Raw genomic sequence first — 22,036 nt, 5'->3', positions numbered from 1 at the left:
TAACCTCAGGAAGGTCTGCTTTTCTTAGGTTACATCATAAAAACTTAAGTGATTGATTTTTATACTCACCAGGGAGTGATGAAATTCTTGGTCACTATCCATAATGGCTCTATTTTAGACCGTGTGCTGGAGATTTAATTAAAGTATAATCAGGGAACTGAGAGAGTGCTGATGCTTCTCCTCAAGGTGGACATGCATGTGCATGGCATGTTAGTTAGAAGAGCTCTTTTTTGTTTTGTGGATTTTTTGTTTGTTTATTTTGTTTTCAAGTCATGATTTCTCTGTGTAGCCTGACTGTCCTGGAACTCATTCTGTAGACCAGGCCGGTCTCAAACTCAAAGAGAGCTGGCTGCCTCTGCCTCCGAAGTGCTGGGATTAAAGGTGTGCACCAGCACCATCCAAAGGACACATTATTACAAGTGTTTACTGGATGCTAGCCGGGCTCGTCACTGTGCGCATGCAGAGGTGCTGGGTCTCGCTGTTGCACGTGCACAGGGTGCCAGAAGGACTCCTCATTCCTGGAGCCCCCTCCTCTTCACAAGTTAAGGTCTTGTTGCACATCTTAGTGGTTGCAGCCTTTTTGATGGCGCTTGTCATGTGTTGGTTTCTGTAAGAGCCTTTCATGACCACCTCTGTGATCCCATATGACTCCTGGCAACCACTGGGCACAGCCCACCTTCTGGGTGTTGTTTTCAACCCTTAGCCATTGTCACCAGGGCAAAACTGGGATGCTGAGCATGGAGTAATGCGTGGCACTGGCTAGCAGATTTCAGGCAAGTGGTCCACTGATGGTGCCAGTGTTCTTGGCCCAACTGTGGCCCTTTTGACATGGATCATGTATAGCCTTGGGATTATTAGCAGTAACAAGGAGGGGGGAAGAAGCTTCAAGTCCCATTTTATAAGCCAGAAGTAACAAGACACAGAGGCCCTGGGGGCCTGGCAGCTACATGTGAATGGGTTAACCTTTTCTTAATTTCTCTTGTCATTCAGTTGGTGGGTTATAACCAGTATCCCATATTGTGAATACTGTATGCCATTAATGAGAGCAGACCAGTAAGGCTTCACAGGCATGTAGATCCCCTCCACTCCTGCTGCATAACTGTGTCCATGCAGGAGGCACGTGTGGTTCAGATAATGTGGATGTGATTAGGATTACAGGCTTAATTTCTAGAAGAGCTGGTTCTCCCATGTTCTCTCCCCACTCCTTTGTCTTCTTTGTGTTTGCACACTAATTTTGGGTGAGATTATGGAGACCCCGTTAGTCATCAGAGGCAACTGTGTGCGTCTGACCTGGCAGAACTCGGTCCACTCCAGCGGGGCAGCTTGCGTTCTCTTCACAGCTCACCCACATGCTGCTGTTCGTGTGGTGCTTCCATCTTAAACCTATAGCTCACTTCTCCCTCACCTATGGGGTCTTTTCCTCTGGCTCTGTCTACACTGGCTACTGCAAGGTGTCCCATCTGCTGTCTGCAATCTCTCCTGGTTCTGTGGCCCTGCATGTTCCATGCCACTCCTTAGCTCCTTTTCCTCTTCAACCTCTACTTCCCCCACTGGTCACAACTCTCTTCCAGAAAGTCCATTTGTCTCTGGCTCCACCAAAACCTACATGTCCAACCTTTTGAAATAAAATTTCCACTGCAGCCTGGGTACTCTGTGTCATCAGAATCCCACATGTCGCCTGCTACCCTACCCCCTCCCCGAGGCTCGTCATCACTCATCTGTAAAGCTGACCAGTAAGAAGGACATAGCTGACCTCCAATCCTGAAGCAGAGTGCTAGTCAAGGAGGTATTGGCCCCTGACTCAGCTGCAGCCAGTGCCATCCTTAGTGACCTTCCAGGAACCCCCTACAGTGGTGCCTCCCTGGGCTTGCTGGTGTGCCCTTCCTTCTTCCTTGACCTGTACTTGCCTGCTTCTGTCCTGATATTCTGGCACTGTTTCTCTCTTTAAATGAGAATGGCAGATGCGTGTGAGGTCAGGACAGTGGTGCTGAGTCTGGAAAGTGCAAACATCGGGTCCGCTTGATGGGTGTCACTTTTCCCTGGTCTTTGTCAGAAAGGTCTAATTTATAACAAGGCCATTAGTGGGTGATAGCTTGTTTTGGACATCTTTCCCGTAAGAGTTCTTCGTGATTTGCCTCAGAAAAGAAGTGAAGGTCTCCTTGCGGTGGTTAAAGTCCCAAGCCCTGCTGCTTGCAATACCAGGTCGGGAACAGAGTGCCCTGGAGCCCCCTTTCTTCTGAGGGTAGCCTTGGTTCTTTCTTTCTGGTTGAGGCAGAGGTCATGTTTTGGGCTGGGAGAGGCATGTTCAAGTGGGGACTTTTGGAAGTACTGAGATTGCTTCTCTGCTGTGGAGTCTTGAGTCTTGAGGGAATAGGTTCAACAGAGGTGATACCCCTGACAGAGCATTGGGCCCTATTGGCTCCTGACAGCATGGAGATCTGAGGAATCCAGTGCTGTTCTTACCATCCCTGTGTTGTGGAAGAGAGACTTACAGTAGCCTGATGATAGTCCTGAGCCCCAAAGAGGCAGACACAGGATTACACAGGGAGTACTCGCTCTAGACCTGTATTGTATGATCAGAAACAGGATATAGTGGAATGATTCTAGCTAGGCTATGAAACTGTAGGCGAGGAGGTGACATGTTGTCACAATGCAGGGCCTGCATCAGAGCTTACGGACAGGCTCCTGCACACTGAGACCTGCCAGCAGCTTCTCTGGGTGCAGGAGTCAGGAGGAGAGCCTTGTGTCCTGATTGTGTTTACCCAACAGACTTCTGGCCTTTTCTGCTTCTGTGACCACCATCATTTTCCTGGGTGGGGAGAGGTGGGCTCACTGGACAGTAGCAACTCCAGAGTTTAAAAGTTGAACATGTTTCTCCCGTGCTTTGCACTTACTAGAAACTGCAGGAATGAAAATATACTCAGTGAATTACAACTAGGACAGAAGGAAATACCATCTGGAGTGTGGCACATTTTGGGTGCACACATTGTTGAGTACATATGGCTCAGAGTTGGCTGGTGTAAAGGGAGCTTGGGGAACAAGCTGAGAGAGAGGATGCAAGAATAGAGATAATATTTTTAAAAGATTTATTTATTTTTGTTTTATGTGTACGTGTTTTGCCTGTGTGTGTATATATGTACCACATGTGTGCTGCTCCTGGAAAACCAGAAGAAAGTCTTGTATCTTCTGGAATTAGAGCTACCCTGTGGATACTAGGAAACAAGCCTTGGTCCTCTACAAGAATAGTGGGTGCTCTTCGACTCTAAGACATCTCTTCAGCCCCAGAAATTGTTTTGGGAGGGATGATAAGTCGCAAACTTCCAGAGTTATGGAAAGTCTCTGTACAGAACTGGGAATGCCAGTTAGTTCCAGTCAGAATTGAAAAAGAAAGCCATACCAGGTAGATTTTAATACAATTGAAAGCAGAGTAGAAGAAAGAAAAAAATTAACCATTATTTGACAGCTCATGTTCCAGCACAACTCATAGAAGCAGGGAATGGAGGGGTGTGGCCCTTGATGTCGCAGTGGGAGACTTCCACATGGAGTTCTGTCTAGTAAGATCATTTAAGAATGAAGGAGATGTTGAGATGGTAGTTGTACTGGCTAGTTTATGTCAACTTGAAACTAGCTTGAGTCATTTGGGAAGAGTAAATCTCAATTGAGAAAATGCTCTTACAAATATAGCCTGTGGACAAGCTTCTGGTACATTTTCTTAATTAATAACTGATGTGGAAAGTTCCATCCTGTGTCTCCCTGGGCTAGTGATCTTGAGTGCTGTAAGACACCAGGCCGAGAAAGCCATGAGGAACAAGTAGAGTAAGCAGTGCTCCTCCATGGACTCTGCATCAGGCTTCTGCCCTGCGTTAGTTCCTTCCTGACTTCCTTCCGTGATGGACTATGATGTGGAAACATGAGTGAAATAAACCCTTTCCTCCCCAAGTTGCTTATTTATGGTCATGGTGTTTCATCATAGTAATAGAACCCTAACTAAGACCATGGTGCAGGCCTCTAACCAAGTCAGTCTGGGATGAATAGCAAGATTCTGCCCCCCAAAACTCAAAGAAAGGTGCAATAAAGGTGAAAAGGGCATTCTTATTCACGTGAAATCAGAAAAGACTCATGGTCAGCAGACCCACAGAAAAGATGATAAATGTTGAAGAATGGTCTTTAGACAGTGACCCAAGTAAAGGAGGGAGGGACGCAAGGAGGGAGGGGAAGAGATGGGAAATGTGGGGCTCCATAAGTGGGATCAGGGATCATCTGTGAGAGAGATGTCCATCACAAAGGACAGGGGTAAGTGGCATTCTCACTTCAAGGCCTTGCAGCCTGAAAGGAGTGACAGTTAAGGAATGTCAGACCTGGAGTGTGGCCATCAGGACCAAGAGCTCACTCACATAACACCCTTGAAAGAATCTCACCACAGTAGTATTTCCCATGAGCTTGGAACGAAGTTAAATGATTTGGAAAAGAAGTAGACGGCAGTTTTCCAATATAATTGAAATTCAAAAATCAATTAAAGCCTTCCTGCAGTGTTTTCTGTGTCCCGCACTTTGCTAATGGCAGGAGGTATTTTGTAAACAACCCTTGCTCAGTGCTGGCCTCTCTTAAAGTGCATTGTGCTTTAATTATCCTATATCCATAATGTACATAACTGGGATTGTAATTGAAAAGCTAATGATTTTTAGAAGCCAAAAGAGAAATCAGCGCTGTTGCAGTGATGTAAACTCATCACATAATTTAATTGCCATGAAAGTCTATTGATTGACCTCTGAAACCATTCAGATATGGAAAAAGTATAACTTAATAAATTTAATAATTAAAACTAGATGTTATTTTAAGTTGATTTTATATTATTATCAAAACTTAGTTTGCAAAATCTATATTATCAAAAAGTATCTAGGTTGCATAAGCTCTAAGTCTGAGAGGAAGGTACCTCAGGGGTGCCAGTGGAGGTCTAGATGCCTGTATGGGAAGCCCCATCCTCACATAGCTTTGTCTCTAATAACTATGCAAAAAGCCTCAGGGTTGGCATCCTTTCTCATCATGGCAGAGGCATGCTGAATGAATTTTGCAAAGTTGTATTCTTCTGTCCACATACCTCCTGCCATGGTGAAACAGATAGCAGGACTTGCCTTTGCCTTCTGTGGTCATCAGCCACCCAGAAAATAGATGGAATCAGGCAAAGCAAGTGACACAGGTGACTGCATACCTCCAAGGAGGCACCTTCTGGCCTGAGTAGATGATGTCTTAGCTCTGCTGTAGTACCTTGTTCATCTTTAGTGCTTACTTGATGTCTTCAGTCAAGCTAGAAATGGCCTGTCCTAGGGACCACTGTCCTTGCAAAGCTGCAGGGCAGGACATTTTAGAGGACCTCTTCCTACCCTCTTTTTATGATTAATTTTCTGACCTCTGGCCAGAAGTTGTCCAGCCCCTCTGACATCTTGAAGAGAGTGAAGGAAGGCAGTTAAGCCATGCATGATCAAAATGATTCAGATTAACTGTGGATTCAGATTAATAGTGGCTACTCACATCACTACTGGCTTCCATGGTGTGCACTTTGTCTCCTTTGCTCTTGGCATGGTAGTCGCATTGTACATCTATGGTCATCCTCTTGGCTCACTCCTAGGTTGCTTCTGATCCTTGGCTCTGTTTCTGTGGCTACTCCTTGTTCCTACTGATCACTTTGTGTCCCTACTGACTGATTTGTGCCCCTACTTTTTATCCCTTACCCACCCCTGGTTCCTCTATCTAGTCATTTTCCTTCTTGTCTGATGCTCCCTAGGTGTAGACCTTCATCCCTGCTCTCTTCTCCACTCCTAGTTCCTGGTGGTGAGTTCATCATTTCATGAAAGAACTATTCATGTGCTCACACTCAGTGGCTACCCAGGCCAGTGGTTTGGCCACTGTGCTGGGTAGTTTTATTTCAGCTTGACACAAGTTAGAGTTATATGAAAGGAGGGAACCTCAGTTGAGAAAATACCTCCATAAGATCTGGCTATAAGACATTTTCTTAATTAGTGATTGATGGGGGAGGGCCCAGCATTGTATGTGGTGCCATTCCAGGAATGATGGTCCTGAGTTCAATAAGAAAACAGACTGTGCAAGCCATGGGGAGCAAGCCCCTGCATGGCTTCTACATCAGCTCCTGCCTCCAGGTTCCTGCCCTGCTTGAACTCCTGTCCTGACTTCCTTTGATGATGAAAAATGATGTGGAAGCAAAAGCCAAACAACCCCCCCCAACACACACACCAATTTATTTTGGTCATGATATTTTATAACATCAATACCAACCCTAACTGAGACAGCCACCTTGACCATTTCTCCCAGTTTTAGGTCTGGTGGTTGTGGCTACCGGGCTTTCTAGCTTGTTCACAGGCTTCTATTCATCTGCCTTACTTAAATAGCCTACAACTACCTGCCTAGGAATGGCACTGCCCCTAGTGGGCTTGGACCTCCTGCATCAATTATCAATCAAGAAAATGCCCCACAGACATGCCTATAGGCCAGTCTGATTGAGACAGTTCTTCAGTTACGGTTCCCTCTTCCTAGTTAACTCTAGTTTTGTTAAGTTGACAATAGAAACAAACCTGTACCCCACCATACATACAGACCATGTGCCTCATCCTAGTAGGGACCTAGTCTTACCTTTTGCTGTCCACACATTCAAGGTATGTACCTCTGCCACAGCCGTCTTCAAGACTGTCTTCTTATTTGGCTGTTCTACACTATGGTAATGTGAAATGTTAACAGGCCTACTAATCTGGTAGAATTTATTGTAGTCCAATACGAGATATTAAGTGGCTGTTGTGTGTAGTGTTTACCCTCACTGTCAGGATGACTTGTGCTTTGCCCTGGCAGACAGGGCCCTGCCCTTCCCAGGCTGCCTAATTGGAGATGCAACAACCAGGAGCTGTGACAGGGTTCAGCACCCCATGTACGACATGCCAGCTCCCATGGTGCACGCTTTATAAAATGCTCCTTAATTCAGGGACAGAATATCATTAACTTTGTAAGTGGATGAATACAGTGGACAACCAATTTAATTAACTTCTAATGTTGGCTGTTGGATGGGAGATGGAATGAAATTATGTGTGCATCTCTCGGGCCAACAGCCAGCCTGGATGGGGCTTGGTGCCGAGGGTCAGGAGGTGGGGAGGGAGCAGCTTTGTGCCATCTCTCTTGTCCAGCCCTAGGAGCTTGAGATGCGTCATCTCTCAGTTTGTACTGGTTACAAAGGAGGACACCCTGTGACAGCGACATGCTAAATGTAGCCTTTCCCACGTGCAACCCCCCACCAGTTATGCTAGGGAGACTGGCGGTAATGCTGCCTCATCCAATTAGATTGGCTGCCTGTGAGTTTATTATACAGGGAAGGATCAATAAAGCTCTGCATTGATTGAAACAAAAGCTTTGTTTCATTTATTATTGTTTATAATCTAATGAATGTTAAAATAACTTTGCTTTGATTTATTACTCAATCTGTTAAATTGTTTTAAAGTCAGTTCTCGCGGGGCTTACCTTTGGGGCATGATCAGTATTTTCTGTGAACACAGTTTCTCAGAAACTGTGCTTTAGGTCATTTTTGAGACTTGGGCAGGCAGTTGAGTATACGAGGTCAGAGCTGCCCAGCCAGCTAAGGACACTATGCTGTTGTAATTCCTCAGAGAACTACTCTGTTCTGGGGGACTCTTGTCATAGTCTTGCCCTCAATGAGCTTCCCCCCATAAGGAGGCAAGTCTCAGGCAGCTGGGTATGCAGCATTTTAAAGGAATAATGGGGTATTGGGTTGGGCCTATGCTGCTTGGAGGAGATAGTGTTTCCATGGAGACTTGGGATAGCAGGGGGGTCCTGTAAGAATCACTTGGAAGAGGAGAAAGAAGGGATGCCATGACCCCGGAGGCAGCCCATGCTTCATGGCCAGCAGTGCTGGAGGCCTGTGAGTGACAGGTGTGCTGATGTGTGGGGGAGCATAGGGCAGAAGGTGTGTACTGTCAGAAGGCTGGTAGGCTACTGTGTGGAAAGCTAACTGAGGGGTGATAGCAGGGACAGAGCAGTGTCCATTTGGAGCTGATGGCTTAGTGTTGGCAGAGGAGAGAATAGAATTTAGAGAGTGACAGGGGGTCTGTGTCAGATTTGCACATGAGGTGGGGATGGGTTTGCAGAGGAGACTTGTGGTAATGGGAAGATGCTACGGGAATCAGAGAAGACCATACTTCCCAGGAGAGCAAGACGCGAGGAGAGAGAGCATATACCCTGAATTGGGAGATTCAATTTCTGAGAGATCTAAGGGGGATTGTGAAATCACCAGAGGATCTTCTAGAAAGGGCCAGTGCAATACATGTGACCTTATTAGCCAAGGCTGGGGTGGAGGCCACCCTCGAAGGAGGAGGAGAAAGACAGAAAGGCTTTGTTGGGTGCCCTATCTGGATCTATTGTGTTGTCATTGGGAGTGGGGGTGGAGAGGAGACTCCAGAGAAGAGAGTGTGAAAAGTGTAAACCTATCATCCCATCACTCAGAGGCTGATGCAGAAGGCAAGCCTGGACCCTCTGAAAAGACCCTGTCCTTAAAAAGAAAAGAGGGAGGGTAGGAGGGCAAGGCGGGTGTCCTGTGTTGCTGAGGGAAATGCCTATCTGATTTGCAACATGAGCACCATTGAAGAGTTGGAATAGAGTAATATTGTGGTTGTGAGAGCAAAAACAAGATTGGAAGCAAAAAAAATTTAAGCAAAAATGCTAAACACAGTGTTAGCAAGCAGAATTCTACAGGATATGAAAACATGATAAGACCAAGTTGGGTTTATGCCCAGAATGCAAGAAAGGCACATTCACACAGGTGCTGTTATGTCACCATGGACGTGGTCCTGTCTCAGCCTCTGATGTCCTGAAGTTTGTTTTTGAGAGAGTAGAGCTGTCAGAGATTGATCCTGAGAGAGTATATGCCCTGGAAGGCAGCACAGTGGGGTAAGGCCACCTCCTTCCTTTGGGTGGGGGCATCAGCCAGGTATAGGGGAGGTGTGTGTGAGTGATTCAACCTACTCAGGGTTTATTATTCTGTCAATTCTAATTGGAACAGTTAAGATCTCTGTTTGGTTGTAGGCCTAAAGATTAGTTATTATTATAGCATTTTACAAAGCCTTTTCCTGCTCATAGATTGAGTTCATTAAAAAAAAAAAAGAAAGAAAACCAACCAAACAAAAACAAAACAACACACAAAAAAACAAGCCCCTGGAATTGGAGATACTTTATCCTTAGAAACAATATGTTGCAGTCTTATGTGAGGTATTGCTTGGCCAATTCTGTTTTGTATTTACTGATCACAGTTGGCCTATGAGAAGGTCCCTGGTCTCCTGCTATAGTCGTTTTGCTCTATACTCATCTGTTCCAGCAGTGCACAGCACTGGCACCTGAGAGGCACCTGCTTTGGACCAGGCAACTGCCAGGTTTGAATGTGGCTGAGTCAGGAGTACACCAAAGCACATTGCTTTTTGACTCTTCGTCAGATGTGTAAATAGCTATTGGCCTCTGTTGTTCTGACTCTCCTGTATGTAGAAGCTGGGCCTACCACTGTTACAGTCAGCCAATGACTGCACTCCCTGAGACTGGATTGTGCCTATGAATGACTGCCCTCCTGAGGCTGGAGTGTGTCTGAATGGCTGCACTCCCCCTGAGGTTGAAGTATGTCTGACAATGCTATCAATGCTTCATTTCTAGCCAGTGTAGCTGCCTGGCAAGTAGGTCCACCTGACCAGACTAGCTCTCCTCTGCACACTCCCTGCCACATACCCATGTAACTGGGACTCTGAACTCAGAATGCTTTGCGCTAGGCCAACCTCAGAATCCCAACACTGAGCTTGTCAGGGGCTCCGTGTTTGCTTCAAGGGGATCAGGGATCTTGCTCCACACGCATAGTAGTGGCAGAAATACAGGGGAGGCTGGATGCTGCTCATTAGCAGAAAATTAGTAAGTGCTGGTGACAGGTTTATAAATATGTAAAATTTGTTTTAATTGTTTTTAGCAAAGAATCAGTGCTCCAAGATATGAAAGGTATACTATCAACAAGCTCTATGCTTGGGGGCCTTCTGGCGGCAGCCCATGGTACACCACCACACAGACCCTGTGCCCTGTGATGAATGGAGTACTGGCTGTATTGGTACAGTGGTGAGAATGGTGGAAAGTTGGGTTGAACTTTGACTTTGGGTATTCCTTAGAGCTAATCATGGAGTTTCTGACTCTAAGAACTGCTGTTTCAGTGTATGCATTACAGCTTAATTCCATTTGTTTATCATAAACTTCACACTATCATGTTAGCCTTCTCATGCAAGAGGCAATGCTTAGTGTCCACAGTAGTCTTCACTACACTCTCTAGATCCTCTTCACCTGGGAAGGGAGAGAGGCATCCTAGTAGAGCGTTTGTCATGTGGCCCTGGAGCAAGTGTTAGGTTCATGCGGGGCCCGGCCCTGCAGTTTTCTCTTCTGGCCCATAGAGGAGGCTCAGTCCCTCTGCATCTATATGAACCATGGACTCTCCTATGGATGCAGCCTCAAGAAGGCCAACTGAAAGCTGGCTGTTTCCAAGTTGCCTCACGGACACATGTGTGACCAGAGGAAAATGTGACTGTGGGTCTGCTGGACTATCCACAGAGCAGGGAGCCTTCCTGCCACAGTGCAAATGGGGACAGAGGACATAAGCCAGCAGAGCTCTGGGATCTTCCAGAGGCAAGGGTTGATGTGACACACAGAGCTTGTAAATGTGTGTGCAGCAGGATGTGGGTGGACGGGAGCAGTGAAGGAAAAACTGCAGGATTCCAGGGGACACTGGATTGGGGCGGGGCTGAAAATGTGGAGGTGAGCCAAGTGGGAAACTAGAGGGCTGGGGGATGATCAAGAGGTATCTGGGGATTGATAAGGATATAAGATGGTATAAAGAAGAAAGAGGTTGGGTAAAGCCCTTTCCCACCCCACTGTGGAGTAGCCAACATGATCTAGGGAAGCAGATAGAATTCCACATAAGCATATACCAGATAGGATCCAGCTTCATGAGGATGTCATATGTGCAAATCCATAGACCAGGCACCTCTAATGCAAGGCTTGAGTGGAGTTCCCTGCATTGACAACCAGAGTTTTGTGGAGTTTGATAGCCAGGGGGAAAATTACAACCAAGCAGTATTACAAAAGAATTTGAACTTTACCTTTGAAAGGACAAAAAAAAATCTATCTCTGCTGCAAGCAGGCATGGCCTCAGCCTCCTGTTTTGCTGTCCTTGGGGTCTGATGACAAGTATAGACCAGGACATTCTTGTGTGGATGCTGAAGAAGTACCAAACCCATCCTTGTGTGGACACTGAGCTGGGTACCCGATCTATTCCTTTGTAGACCATGAGCTGGGGGCAAAACATTAGACTGTGGGCATTCTGGCCAGGAGAAGTAGTCTGCTCTGTGGGGATGCTGAGTTGTGTAGACATTTAACTGGGGACAAGACCCTTATGTGAACACTGAGTTAAAGGACCAGATCTGTTCCCATGTGGACACTGAGCTAAGGGACCAAACTTTACTGTGTGGACATTCTAGTGGCGGAATCCCACACTGTTCCTGTGTGGACATTTGAGGGGGGGGATCCCACACTGTTCCTGTGTGGACATTTGAGAGGGGGAATCCCACACTATTCCTGTGTGGACATTTGAGGTGGGGAACTGATTAACTCCTATACTTTGGTGTTTAATTATTGAAGTCACTTGTTTCCAACTCCATTTTTCATAACAGTAAATCCCGTGTGTGCCTGTGTTGTGGTCATGGAGTAGATGGTGGTGGGTGTGACGCTGCGGGATCAGATGAGTGAAACTGGGGAGATGAGTCTGGATCTCCTGAGGATCCAACTCCTGAAAATGCACGCCACCTGGAATGTGCAGCTTGGGGTAGCAACACAGCAGCTGTTTGCTCGCTGACTGAACAGTACTACTTGGAGCTGTCTAGTTTACCACCGCACTGTTCTGGGAAGTAGGAGGTGGTGGGTGCTGGCCAGCTGGCGGCCACCTCTGCCTCAGCTGCTGGGACTGAATGACAGTTTGTTTCCTCTGCTCTCCTTGCAGAAGCTTCCTTTTTGGCCTGGAACTTCACATGGTAGAGAACCAGTGCTGCCCTAACCCTGCCTTTCTCTTTGTTCCTACAGGCACTAGGAAGCTTTTATTTTCTACACGAATCCTTAAAAAACATCTACCAGTTTGACTTTAAAGGTAAGAATCGGTGCCGTCTTCCATGATCTGTTTCTGCAGCCCGTCCCTTGGTCTGTCCTCTCCAGGTGTCTCTGGCTTTGTTGTCATGAGAAGGCCTGTATGGTCTGGGTTTGATGTCACTTGCACATCTTAAAAACCTGGCACCCTGGCTTCCTTGAGGGGAGATGCCACTGACCTGCTCTGCCTGTCCTGAGTCATATGCCAAAGCCTCTGCCTATCTCAGTGGACTCTTTTTTAAAACAGGGTTTCTCTGTTTAACAGTCCCGGCTGTCCTGGAACTCATTTTGTAGACCAGACTGGCCTTGACCTCACGGAGATCCTCCTGTCTCTACCTCCTGAGTGCTGGGATTAAAGGCGTGCTCTACCATGTCCCACTAACTCTAGCATTCTTATAGGACCTCAGAGGAGATCATAGTTTCCTAACTATGCTCCTTTGAAATGTGAGAAAGTGAAACGGAATAGGAGGTTGTGTAGTTCAGAAACAGGAATGGATATATTTGTGGCTGTGAAACATGCTGGCTCTCATTTAGTGGCTGGTGCTGGCCCTGCACTGTTGGCCTGAGTGTCACTACTAAGATGGCCCTTTGTACAGTTCACTTATCTGGAGTCTTTGGGGGGTACCCATACCCCAGTGGGAGGGATTTCTTTAGGGGCCCAACTTCCTGTTCCATGCTATTGCTTCTGTTGTATGTGAACCTTTGTAACGGGAAGCTTTTTCCTTGAGAGAAGCCTTCCCGCCAGCCTGGTTCCAGAGCCGCTTTCCTGCCTGCCTGGTTCTAGAGCCGCATCAGTCCCAAATAAACACACAGGAGGCTATAGTAATTATGAAGCTGTTGGCCTTGCTTGTTTCTTACTGGCTAGCTCTGACTTAAGTAATTACCCCATAATTGTTAATCTAAGTATGTCTCTTACCGGAGAATAGTTCCAGGCTCCTACCCCATGGCGTTACATCTCGAACGCTCTTGTGTTTCTCCTTCCCAGAATCCTCCTGGACTCCTAGCCCCACCTATCTAGATTCCTATTGGCCAGCAGTAATTTATTGACATATACACAGGACTTCCCCAACAAACCTTCTTGAACTCCATGCCAGTCTGGGGCCAGATCACATCACTTGGAAAAGTCACTAAGTTTATGACAATTGTGAAAGTAATAGTTACATAAAATGTTTTCACACATTTAAACACTTAGTTCCCAGCTGGTGACTCTGTTTTGGGTTGGGAGTTGTGGAGCCTTGGACTGTGAGGCCTTGCTGGAGGGTACTGGGACTGGGGTCTCACATTGAGATATAGCCCAATTCTGCTTCCTGATCTGCAGGTGTGAATGAGTTCTTGCCATCAGAGCCTCAAGCCACCTCTGCCACCACCCCTGCTAAGACTTTCTGCCATGATAGATTGTGCTCTCAAATCCTGAGACAAAACAATCCTCTTTTAAGTTACTTTTTATCAGGTATTTATAACCAGTGATGTAACCACTTTGATCAGCTGGTTCAGGTTCATTTTTGGTGCTCACCCAGGGAAAGAGTCCCCCTAGAAGATGGAGGAACTGTCTTTTCTGCATTGCTCTAGCGGCTTGCCCAGCCTTGTAATGAACAGGATGCTGGCCAGCAAAGTGAGTGGCACATGCCTTTAATACCAGTACACAGGAAGCAGAGGCAGGCTGATCTCTGTGAGTCTAAGGCCAGCCTGGTCAACAGGAGTTCCTGGACAGCCAGGGCTACACAGAGAAAACCTGTCTTGAAAACCCAATCCCCCCGCCTCAAAAAAGAACATCAAACTCAAGAGGTTCTGATTCCATAGAACAGTTTTCGTAAGAAACCATTTGCATACATATTTTACTACTAAATGAAGTCAGTCGTGTTGTGCCTTGCTAATAATACACAGTTCACTCTGCAGAATCTCCCATTGTGAGTAGAGTCTGGAGCAGTGCCAGCGCAGGCATGTGCTTAGCATGCTTCTTTCTGGGATGAGAGTTGATTCTGCAAACATAGTGACCTGATATGGTGGTGGCTGGTGGCACTGATAGAGTCTGCAGATCATCTCAGGCTGGGATGGGCACACAGTACTCACTCTCCTGGCTTGATGCCAGTTATACCTAGAAATTGAAAAATCTTGAGTAGATTTAAGAGTTAGTAACCCAGATTTAAAAAGCAAGAACCCAGTTAGAAATTTAAGGAGTCTCTCAAAGTACAGCAGAGAAAGATAGAAGGACTTCTACCTTCTGGTCCAATATACAATGTTTGGAAGACGTAGTTCCTATTCTCACAGATGCAAGCAGGACAGCTCTGTTTGTATTCAACAGGAAATAAGATCATAGGGCAAACTTATCCCCCCTCCCCACCACAGACAGGTAGGTGCAGGCACACTGCTGGGACTGTAGCTGGTGGGTACATGCAGCAGGATTCCGCTGGGGCCAGGAGGCTGGTGTGGATGAGCTTGAGGAGGAAGGCTCCTGGGATCCATGTGTTTGAGTTTTTCTTCTAAGTGTCCCACAGAGACCTCACAGTCAAGGTCAGGGACCCCTTTCTGCTTCACAGGGCCTGCCTTCAAGGAAACCAAAATCCCAGTTAACTAGACTCTCATCAGAACCCATCTAGCCAAGAAATTGAGATACCCAACCCAGCTTCTAGCCTTCTTGTCTTGTGGGATGCAGGACTGCCAGTCAGTGGGTGGACCACAGCTTGGGGCTGATGAAGTGGAAGATAGGTGTTGCTCTAAGTCTGTGAGAAGATGCCTCACAGCAGAGACAAGTACAAGGAGCGGGAGAAGTGGAGTGTCTGGCGCCATAGCTGCCAGGGGCATGGCCCCAGCCAAGCACATCTGTCTGTTTCTTTAATCCAGTGGCTCATGTTCTGTCCTCAGCAACATGCTAAAGACTTTGAATTCAGGTTAAGGAGATAAACTAAGTCTCTGACAAAGACTCAAATATGACAGAGATCTGGCGCGATAGAACTGGGAATTTAAACTAAGTGTGGTTAATATGCCCAGGATTGAGGTACAGAGAAGTAGAAAATGAAATTCACAATGAACAGAAAAAAAAGAAAGAAATAAAGATCGGATGCAAAATTAATGGAATTGAATACAGGAAATCAGAGAAGATTGGTTCTTAGAAAAGATCTATTAAATTGATAGACTGTTAGTTTCATGAACCAAGAACAAAAAAGAAACAAGATGCAAAGTATTGATAACAGAAATGAGTAAGTTACTTCCAGTGATACCAGGATAGTAACAGAATATTATAACAAGTCTGTGCCTGTGAGTTTAATAATTTGATGGAGCAATTGCAGAGACATCACAGTTTGAATATTTGTGCGAGGGCTTTGAAAATATCTGTAACTGTTAATGAAACTGACTCAGTGGTAAAATTGAAGAAAAGGGCCAGGCCCTGGGGTTCACTGGTGAGTCTATTGAGGAAACTACAGCATCTCTACAAAGTTCCCAGGAACAAGCCAAGGAGCACCTCATGATTTGTCCTGCAAGGCCAGCACTGCTTGAATCTCCAAACCACACGGAGACATTGAAAAGAGGGAGGTCCACAGACTGCTTCATGAAAATAAAATGCAAGAGTTCTCAGGAAGATGTTAGCAATGTGTAAGAAGTATTATACACTCTGAACAGTTGGGATTTACTCTAGACATGCAATTGACTTCACATCCCAGAATCAGCCAATAAAATTGTTCACACCATCTGTTAAAGAAAGAAAACCTCATGACTGGGTCTGTAGATGCAGAAAAAGCACATGGCAGAATCCAGCAAATACTATCAGCAAACTAGGAATAGAGACCATCCTCTGCTGGACGAGGAAATCAGCTACTCCCTCCCCCTCATCACCTGCCCCCAGCTTGTATCAGAGTTAATGAGAATCTAGAAAGAGCAGTGTGTCATTACAGAGGGATGCTGGTTAGCCATCAAGAGAAGAGAGCAGGTGAAAGCTGCTGCCTGGTGGCTGTCCACTGCAGGATCCCGGCTGTGACTGTCTGGAAATAGAAGAACTCTAGAGACATAAAGAATGTGGCTAGGTGGAATGAAGTGATTTGTCTAGGCACAGAAGACAATTTGGACAGAAAAGCTGGTGCATGTGGTACATGACATTTGTGTAAATTTGTCAAAACCAGTAGCACTGCAACATGAAAAGCAAAGTCTGGAGTGCACTGGACTTCAGTGGCAGCATGGTCGATGTAGACAGTGTAGGATAGGTATATATGCAGTCGGCCAACCTAGCATGACTCAGTACTACTATATGTGCCAAATACCCTCCTCTGGGATTGATGGACATCTGTAGTAAACGTTCCTGGGGCCAAGTACACTTCTGCCCCAGCTTAGGGCTCATTGGGACTTGCCTGACCCTATCTACCTACCTCAGGTGCTGGTTCCATGCTCTGCTGAGGCCTTTTCTCTCTGAATGAGGAATGCATTTGCCCTTCTGCAGTGAAGGGGTGGTGTTAGCTTCAAAGCTAAGCACACCCATGCTCTCTAGTATCCTCTTGAATCTGAGGAATATAATCAGAGGCCCATGGTGCATTTAGCTCATAGCTGACCTAGTCTCTGGGCAGGCTCCCATGGGCTTTAAGGTCCCTGTTGCATTCATTAGGAGCCATCAGTACAACCCAATCCAGATAATAGACCCAAATGGGGCCTCCTAACTCTAGCGGTTTCCTTAGAATCAAAACTTCATTTTTACCTGGGTTCACCCTCTATCCCTGGAGTTAAATCCCTCAGCCACTTCCTGCCATCCTGCTCTTATCCCCAGTATGGAAAGCACTCCAGACTATGAAAGGCCCTAGCATGTGAAGACTTCCCTAAAATCCTGGCAGCTGGTGGTCCAAAGCTAGTCTCCAAGAACGTGCTTGACAACCCAAGAGCTTCTGGCACCTTACTGAGGCCAGAAGTTCTCTAGTCCTGCCTGCAAGGGTTGTGAGAAATACATTCTTATGCTTACCATGTATCACTGAATGTGGGACACTTGTCCATAGAAAGGGCCTCTCCCAGGCCTGCCTGTGGAAGGACTCAGACCAGGGCCTGTCACAGTGCTGTCAGTCCAGGAGGGGTAGGGTGGCAGCTAGCAAGGCAGGTCTGAAGAGTGCCTTCCCTGTGTCCCTGTCTACAGCTCATGTAAAAATTGTTCCCTGGAATATGAGTAATGTCATTCGTGTGTGAAGAGGAAATCGATGTTATTAAATAAATTCATGTGAAGGTCTGAGTGAATGGTAATTCCACAGCCCTCTTAAATATATTCACGGCTTTCAAAGAGGGTGCCAATTAGCCCCTGTAAATCTGCAGACTGGGAGCTCTTAGGGGATAATGAAGTAAAGTGTCAGGTTCCAGGTCATGGAACAAGAATTTATGAGCCACAGGCGCCTCTGGAGCAGCAGAGTTGGCCCCTTGCCTGCTTGGAGACATCCCTCTGACCCAGGGGCTGCTGTGGTAGGGCCTGGCATCCCCCGGTAGCGTGTGGCTAGTCAGTAGGGTGTCATGATGGTATTAATTCATGTATCGTCCTATATTTTCCAGCTAAGAAGTATAAGAAAGTCACTGGCAAGGAGATCTATTCGGATACTTTGGAGAGCACGCCCATGCTGGAGAAGGAGAAGTTCCCACAGGACTACTTTCCTGAGGTGTGTGAGGACTGGTGCCTCCTCATCAGCACACTGATTATCAGAATGAGTGAGTCAGAGGTGATATAGGTTTGGATTGTCCTCCATTGTCAACAGTCACAGCACTGTCACACTGTAGGACTGCTTTCCCTGGAGTTTGGGGGTGATCTGAGCTGCCCTGGATAAGGGCACAGAGAACCTAAGAGCTAGGTTTTTGTTATTACTAAATTTAAAGCGTCACTTGCAGGCAGGGGAACCATTCCCCAAAGACAAGAAAAAATGTCTTCATTGTCTCTTGGACTGACACTGTGGCTGGGAGACACTGTGCTCTGTGTCTTCTGTGCCATGCTGTGCAGGAACTATGTGCATGGTACACCTTCACCTTCCTTGGGAGTTGCTGGAGTGAGGGCTAAAACCTGGAGGAGACCTCTGGTTTGCCTTAGCCAGTGAAGACACGACAGCTAACATAGAATCAGTGGGTTAATGATTCATGCTAACCGTTGCACCTGCTTGATAGAGTTTAGAAATTAAAAAGCCAAAATCTGATTTCTGCCTCTACTGAGATGTGAGTAGCTTCCTTCAGACTTTCTTTTGACAGCTTGCCCCAAATCATCTGTTAAGGCACAGTAGATGTCGGATGCCCTGGATGGAAGGTTTTAGGTGCTGAGGTAGGAGGAACTGAGAATTGGCCACATGACTGTTAGCTGTCCATACATGTCCCACTTTTGCCATGGTGTTGGGGACACTCTAACCAGTCCCAAAGACTGCTCTGTGGTTCTCTTTCATGAGATGGCTACACCGTGTAGTAGTTCATCTGCTCTGTGCTGGTTTTCAGAAAGGCCACAACTTTATTAACTTGCACTGTAATTGTGCCTTGCATGAGAATCATGGCTGCCTCTTGTCAGCTTGTGGCTTGGCTTACCCATCCATTGTCCCCAGGTCAGGGATGTTCCCAATCTCTTGCCCTCTTCTGACTTAAGTCTACCCTGGCTCAGTTTCTTGGCCCTTCCACTTCAGGCATCATGAGGGTAGAGGAGGATGGCAGGGAAGGTTGCAGCCTTCTGTGGCCCATATGTAATGACACCTTTATCTGAATGTTGCTGATTTCCACGAGAGGATCCCATAGATGTTCTCATGAAAAAGCCGTGAGCCAGAGTCTAGCTAGTTACTGCTGAGTTTGGGCTTCTTACCAGGACTCATCCCAGTTATCCCAGAGGTCTCTTAGGGATGTCTTTGGGTGTCGTCTCTCTTTCAAAATGGCCAGGGCTTGAGGGGTCCAGGTAGAAATGATGGGTGCTAAGGCATTTCTGGGTGAGCCTGGAAGCCAGGGCTGACTGAGGTAGTACAACACATGTCCTGTGCTCTGGCTTTGAGATGTTCCCTTGCGGGCAGGTGGTGTGCACTGAAAGGTAGGCATAGGGCATGGTGTATGTTCCAGTTCCCTGGGGTGGCAGTGTTTGAGACAGCCCCCCACCAAGCATCTCTTTTTGCCCCTTTAAATACTTCTTTAAACTATCTCACATACTGAGAAGTGTGGCAGATAGACAGCCTCGTGAGCCACATCCAACTAGAGTGAAGCTATGACTATATACACCACCTGTGTCTTGTATGTGACTGTCCTCAGACCCTCACCTGGCACTTCCCAGTAGGCTCTCTTGAGGTCAATGTCTGCTCTCTCTCTAAAAGCCCCAAATGTGCCTAGTCTCTGATGAGCCCTGCATTGTGCTCTGTGTTTTAATTCTTGGACATACAGCTGTATTGTGCATCTCCCATACCTCTACATGTATCAGCAGATAAGTGGTGTTCCCCAGAAGAACCCAGTGTGTAGCCTTCATCCCCCCACAACCATGTGTAGCCTTCCTGTTGTCTTATTCTCACATCACTCTCTGAATTCCAGAGCTGGAATCCCATCATAGCTTCATCTGCTACACTAAAGGCTCAAGATGTATGTCACAGCAAAGTGTATCCTGAGTGGGCAGGAGTAGGGAAAAGGCTAGGGCAGTGGACATCAAGTGAAAGACTCTTGCAGAGATGTGCTCCCAGTCCCCAGCAGCCCTCAGTCCTTGCTTATAGAATTCTTCCAAGGGCCTCCTTGTTCCTGCCTGAAGCCTCAAGGCTTCTCTGGCTAATGCTTCTCTTGCTTCACTGAACTTAGTGGCCTCAGGAGTCAGGGTCTGCGGAATCTGGAGATCTTGGCTATTCCCTACTACCCATGTAGGGAGGATATTCTTCACTCTTGGACCAGTTCTCTGTCCCCTCACAGCACTGGCAAAGTGTGACATGCATCAGAACAGATATGAGGGACTGACTCCCTCCCACAGGAAATGGATTGCAACCAGAGTCCATCCCATCCTGTACTTAGCAGACCTAGCCAGGGCCTCATTCATGTTGTCTGCAGGCAGAGGAAAGGACACGTCCATGTTGTTTTGTTGAGATATGATCTCATCGTGTAGTCCTGTGTGGCTTCACAGAGATCTGACTGCCTCTGCCTCCCAGCACTGGGATTAGGAATGTGCAGCACCATCCCTAGGATATATTTTTGAAGAATGAGCTCTCATCATGGGAAGGCCACAGGATGTCTTTAGGTGGACCCTTGTCTTCACTTAGAACAAGTTGCTATCCATAATTATCAGCTGGTTCACAGACCCCAGTGGTGGCTGGCTCTGGGACCTACAAGGACCATGCCTGCTCAATTAGGGAGTGTCTTGGGGTTCCATGGATCAACCTTATGTCATAAACTATGCCAGTGCACTCTTACATTTCCTTTCACCATAGTGATCAACAGAAACAAAAAGCCATTTTAAAGCCACAAACTACAACACTCCCTGTCAGTTCTGTGGTGCTTCTTAATGCATAGAACTTCACAGGTTGGGACCGGGGCTCCAGTGCCGAAATCACCACAACAGCTCTGTTTAGACCCTCTGTATCCCCTCCCAGGCTTGCCCCTCATGCCTTCTGCCAGGCTGCCTTTGCACCCAGCACATTTAGGGGAGAGAATTAGTTGAAGACTGATCTCTCTTTCTTTTATTGCCATCACTTAAGGATAATCTAAATGTAATTACTGTGATGGAGGCATAATGCAATTCCAAATAATGACGGCCCTCTGCTTCTAAAACTAACAAAACTTTCTCTGCTGATTTATGGGTGCTTCTGGCTCAGTATGAATTTCAAATGACGCCTCTGGGAGCAACACTCCAGATAACGCGAGGCCATTTTTAAAAAGCAGATTTGTGTAGTCGATCGGACTGAGTCATTTTTTTCCTCTTGGCCGTGGTGAGAAATTGGTTGTTACCATAGATCACAGGCCCTGCTGCATGTGCCCATGAAAGATGAATTAATTCCACTAATGCTCCAAGCAGGCCTTCCTCAGTAGGGCCGCTTGGTGATAACCTCCCGCAGCCCCTCTTTTCTCTGCTGCGATTTATGCTCTCTCAGTAGATGAAGCTGCCTGGATTCGCAATCCATCTGCCCGCTCAAGGAACCCTATTAACAGGGGACTGAGCAGAGGCCGCATGAGGTGAGCACTGTATCGCCCTCCTGGGCCTGTGTGGGTTCCATTTTTGTGGCATGGTTCTTCTAAAAGAGGAGAAGCCATGTGAGAGCCTGAGTGCCACCACCTCAAAGATGAGAACCTTGCCATCCCTACCAGCTCAGAGGAGTTCATAAGTGAAGGCTTCAGAAGGTTGTCAGTGAGAGCAAAGTCCCAGAACATGGGTTCCTGAAAGTGACCCATCAAAGTCAAGTTCCACCTACCCTCTGCACGCTGCTCCCATCTGCAATGGTCAGGCGACAGCTCTGTAGCTGGGAGCTTCTAGGCCTTCCAAGACCTTTACAATGGCCTGGGTTCCTGCCTCCATGCCTGTGTATGTGGGCCTTCCCCACCCTCCACACTACAGTCGTAAGTAGGTGTGTGTGTGCATGTGCGTGTGCGTGTGCGTGTGTGTGTGTGTGTGTACATATGTGTGTGTGTGTGTACATGTGCGTGTGTCAGTTCCTTTGCATGTATTTGTGTGTGCTGTATATAGAAAGTCTCAGGGAGGTCCTTTTAAGGAATCTCCTTGGTCTGCTGATGGGGGGGAGCATGCTCCTGTGGACTAGTCCCATGTAGCAACTCCCTAAGTCCTCATACTTGACCTTAAAAGGGAAATGAGTTGTCAGAAAGATGGAACCTTAGTTCAGGAGCAAGGAAGTGGATCTCAGTTCTGGTCCCTTCTTCT

The 22,036-nt window shown here is 46.8% G+C and overlaps 1 protein-coding gene across 1 annotated transcript in view; it reads left to right on the top strand.

Annotated features, from left to right (window-relative positions):
* Positions 1–22,036, top strand: part of Inpp5a (inositol polyphosphate-5-phosphatase A) — a 187,945-nt gene that overhangs the window by 109,268 nt on the left and 56,641 nt on the right. Inside the window, exons 5-6 of the mRNA XM_040752163.1 lie at positions 12,166–12,229; positions 17,737–17,840. Coding sequence (XP_040608097.1) covers positions 12,166–12,229; positions 17,737–17,840 — 168 coding nt within the window. The remainder of the gene's footprint in view (positions 1–12,165; positions 12,230–17,736; positions 17,841–22,036) is intronic.

The sequence above is a fragment of the Mesocricetus auratus genome, unplaced genomic scaffold, assembly GCF_017639785.1.
Source record: "Mesocricetus auratus isolate SY011 unplaced genomic scaffold, BCM_Maur_2.0 Super-Scaffold_4256, whole genome shotgun sequence".
Taxonomy (NCBI): domain Eukaryota; kingdom Metazoa; phylum Chordata; class Mammalia; order Rodentia; family Cricetidae; genus Mesocricetus; species Mesocricetus auratus.
The sequence above is the reverse complement of the archived record's forward strand: the minus strand, read 5'-3'. Positions and strand labels throughout refer to the sequence as shown.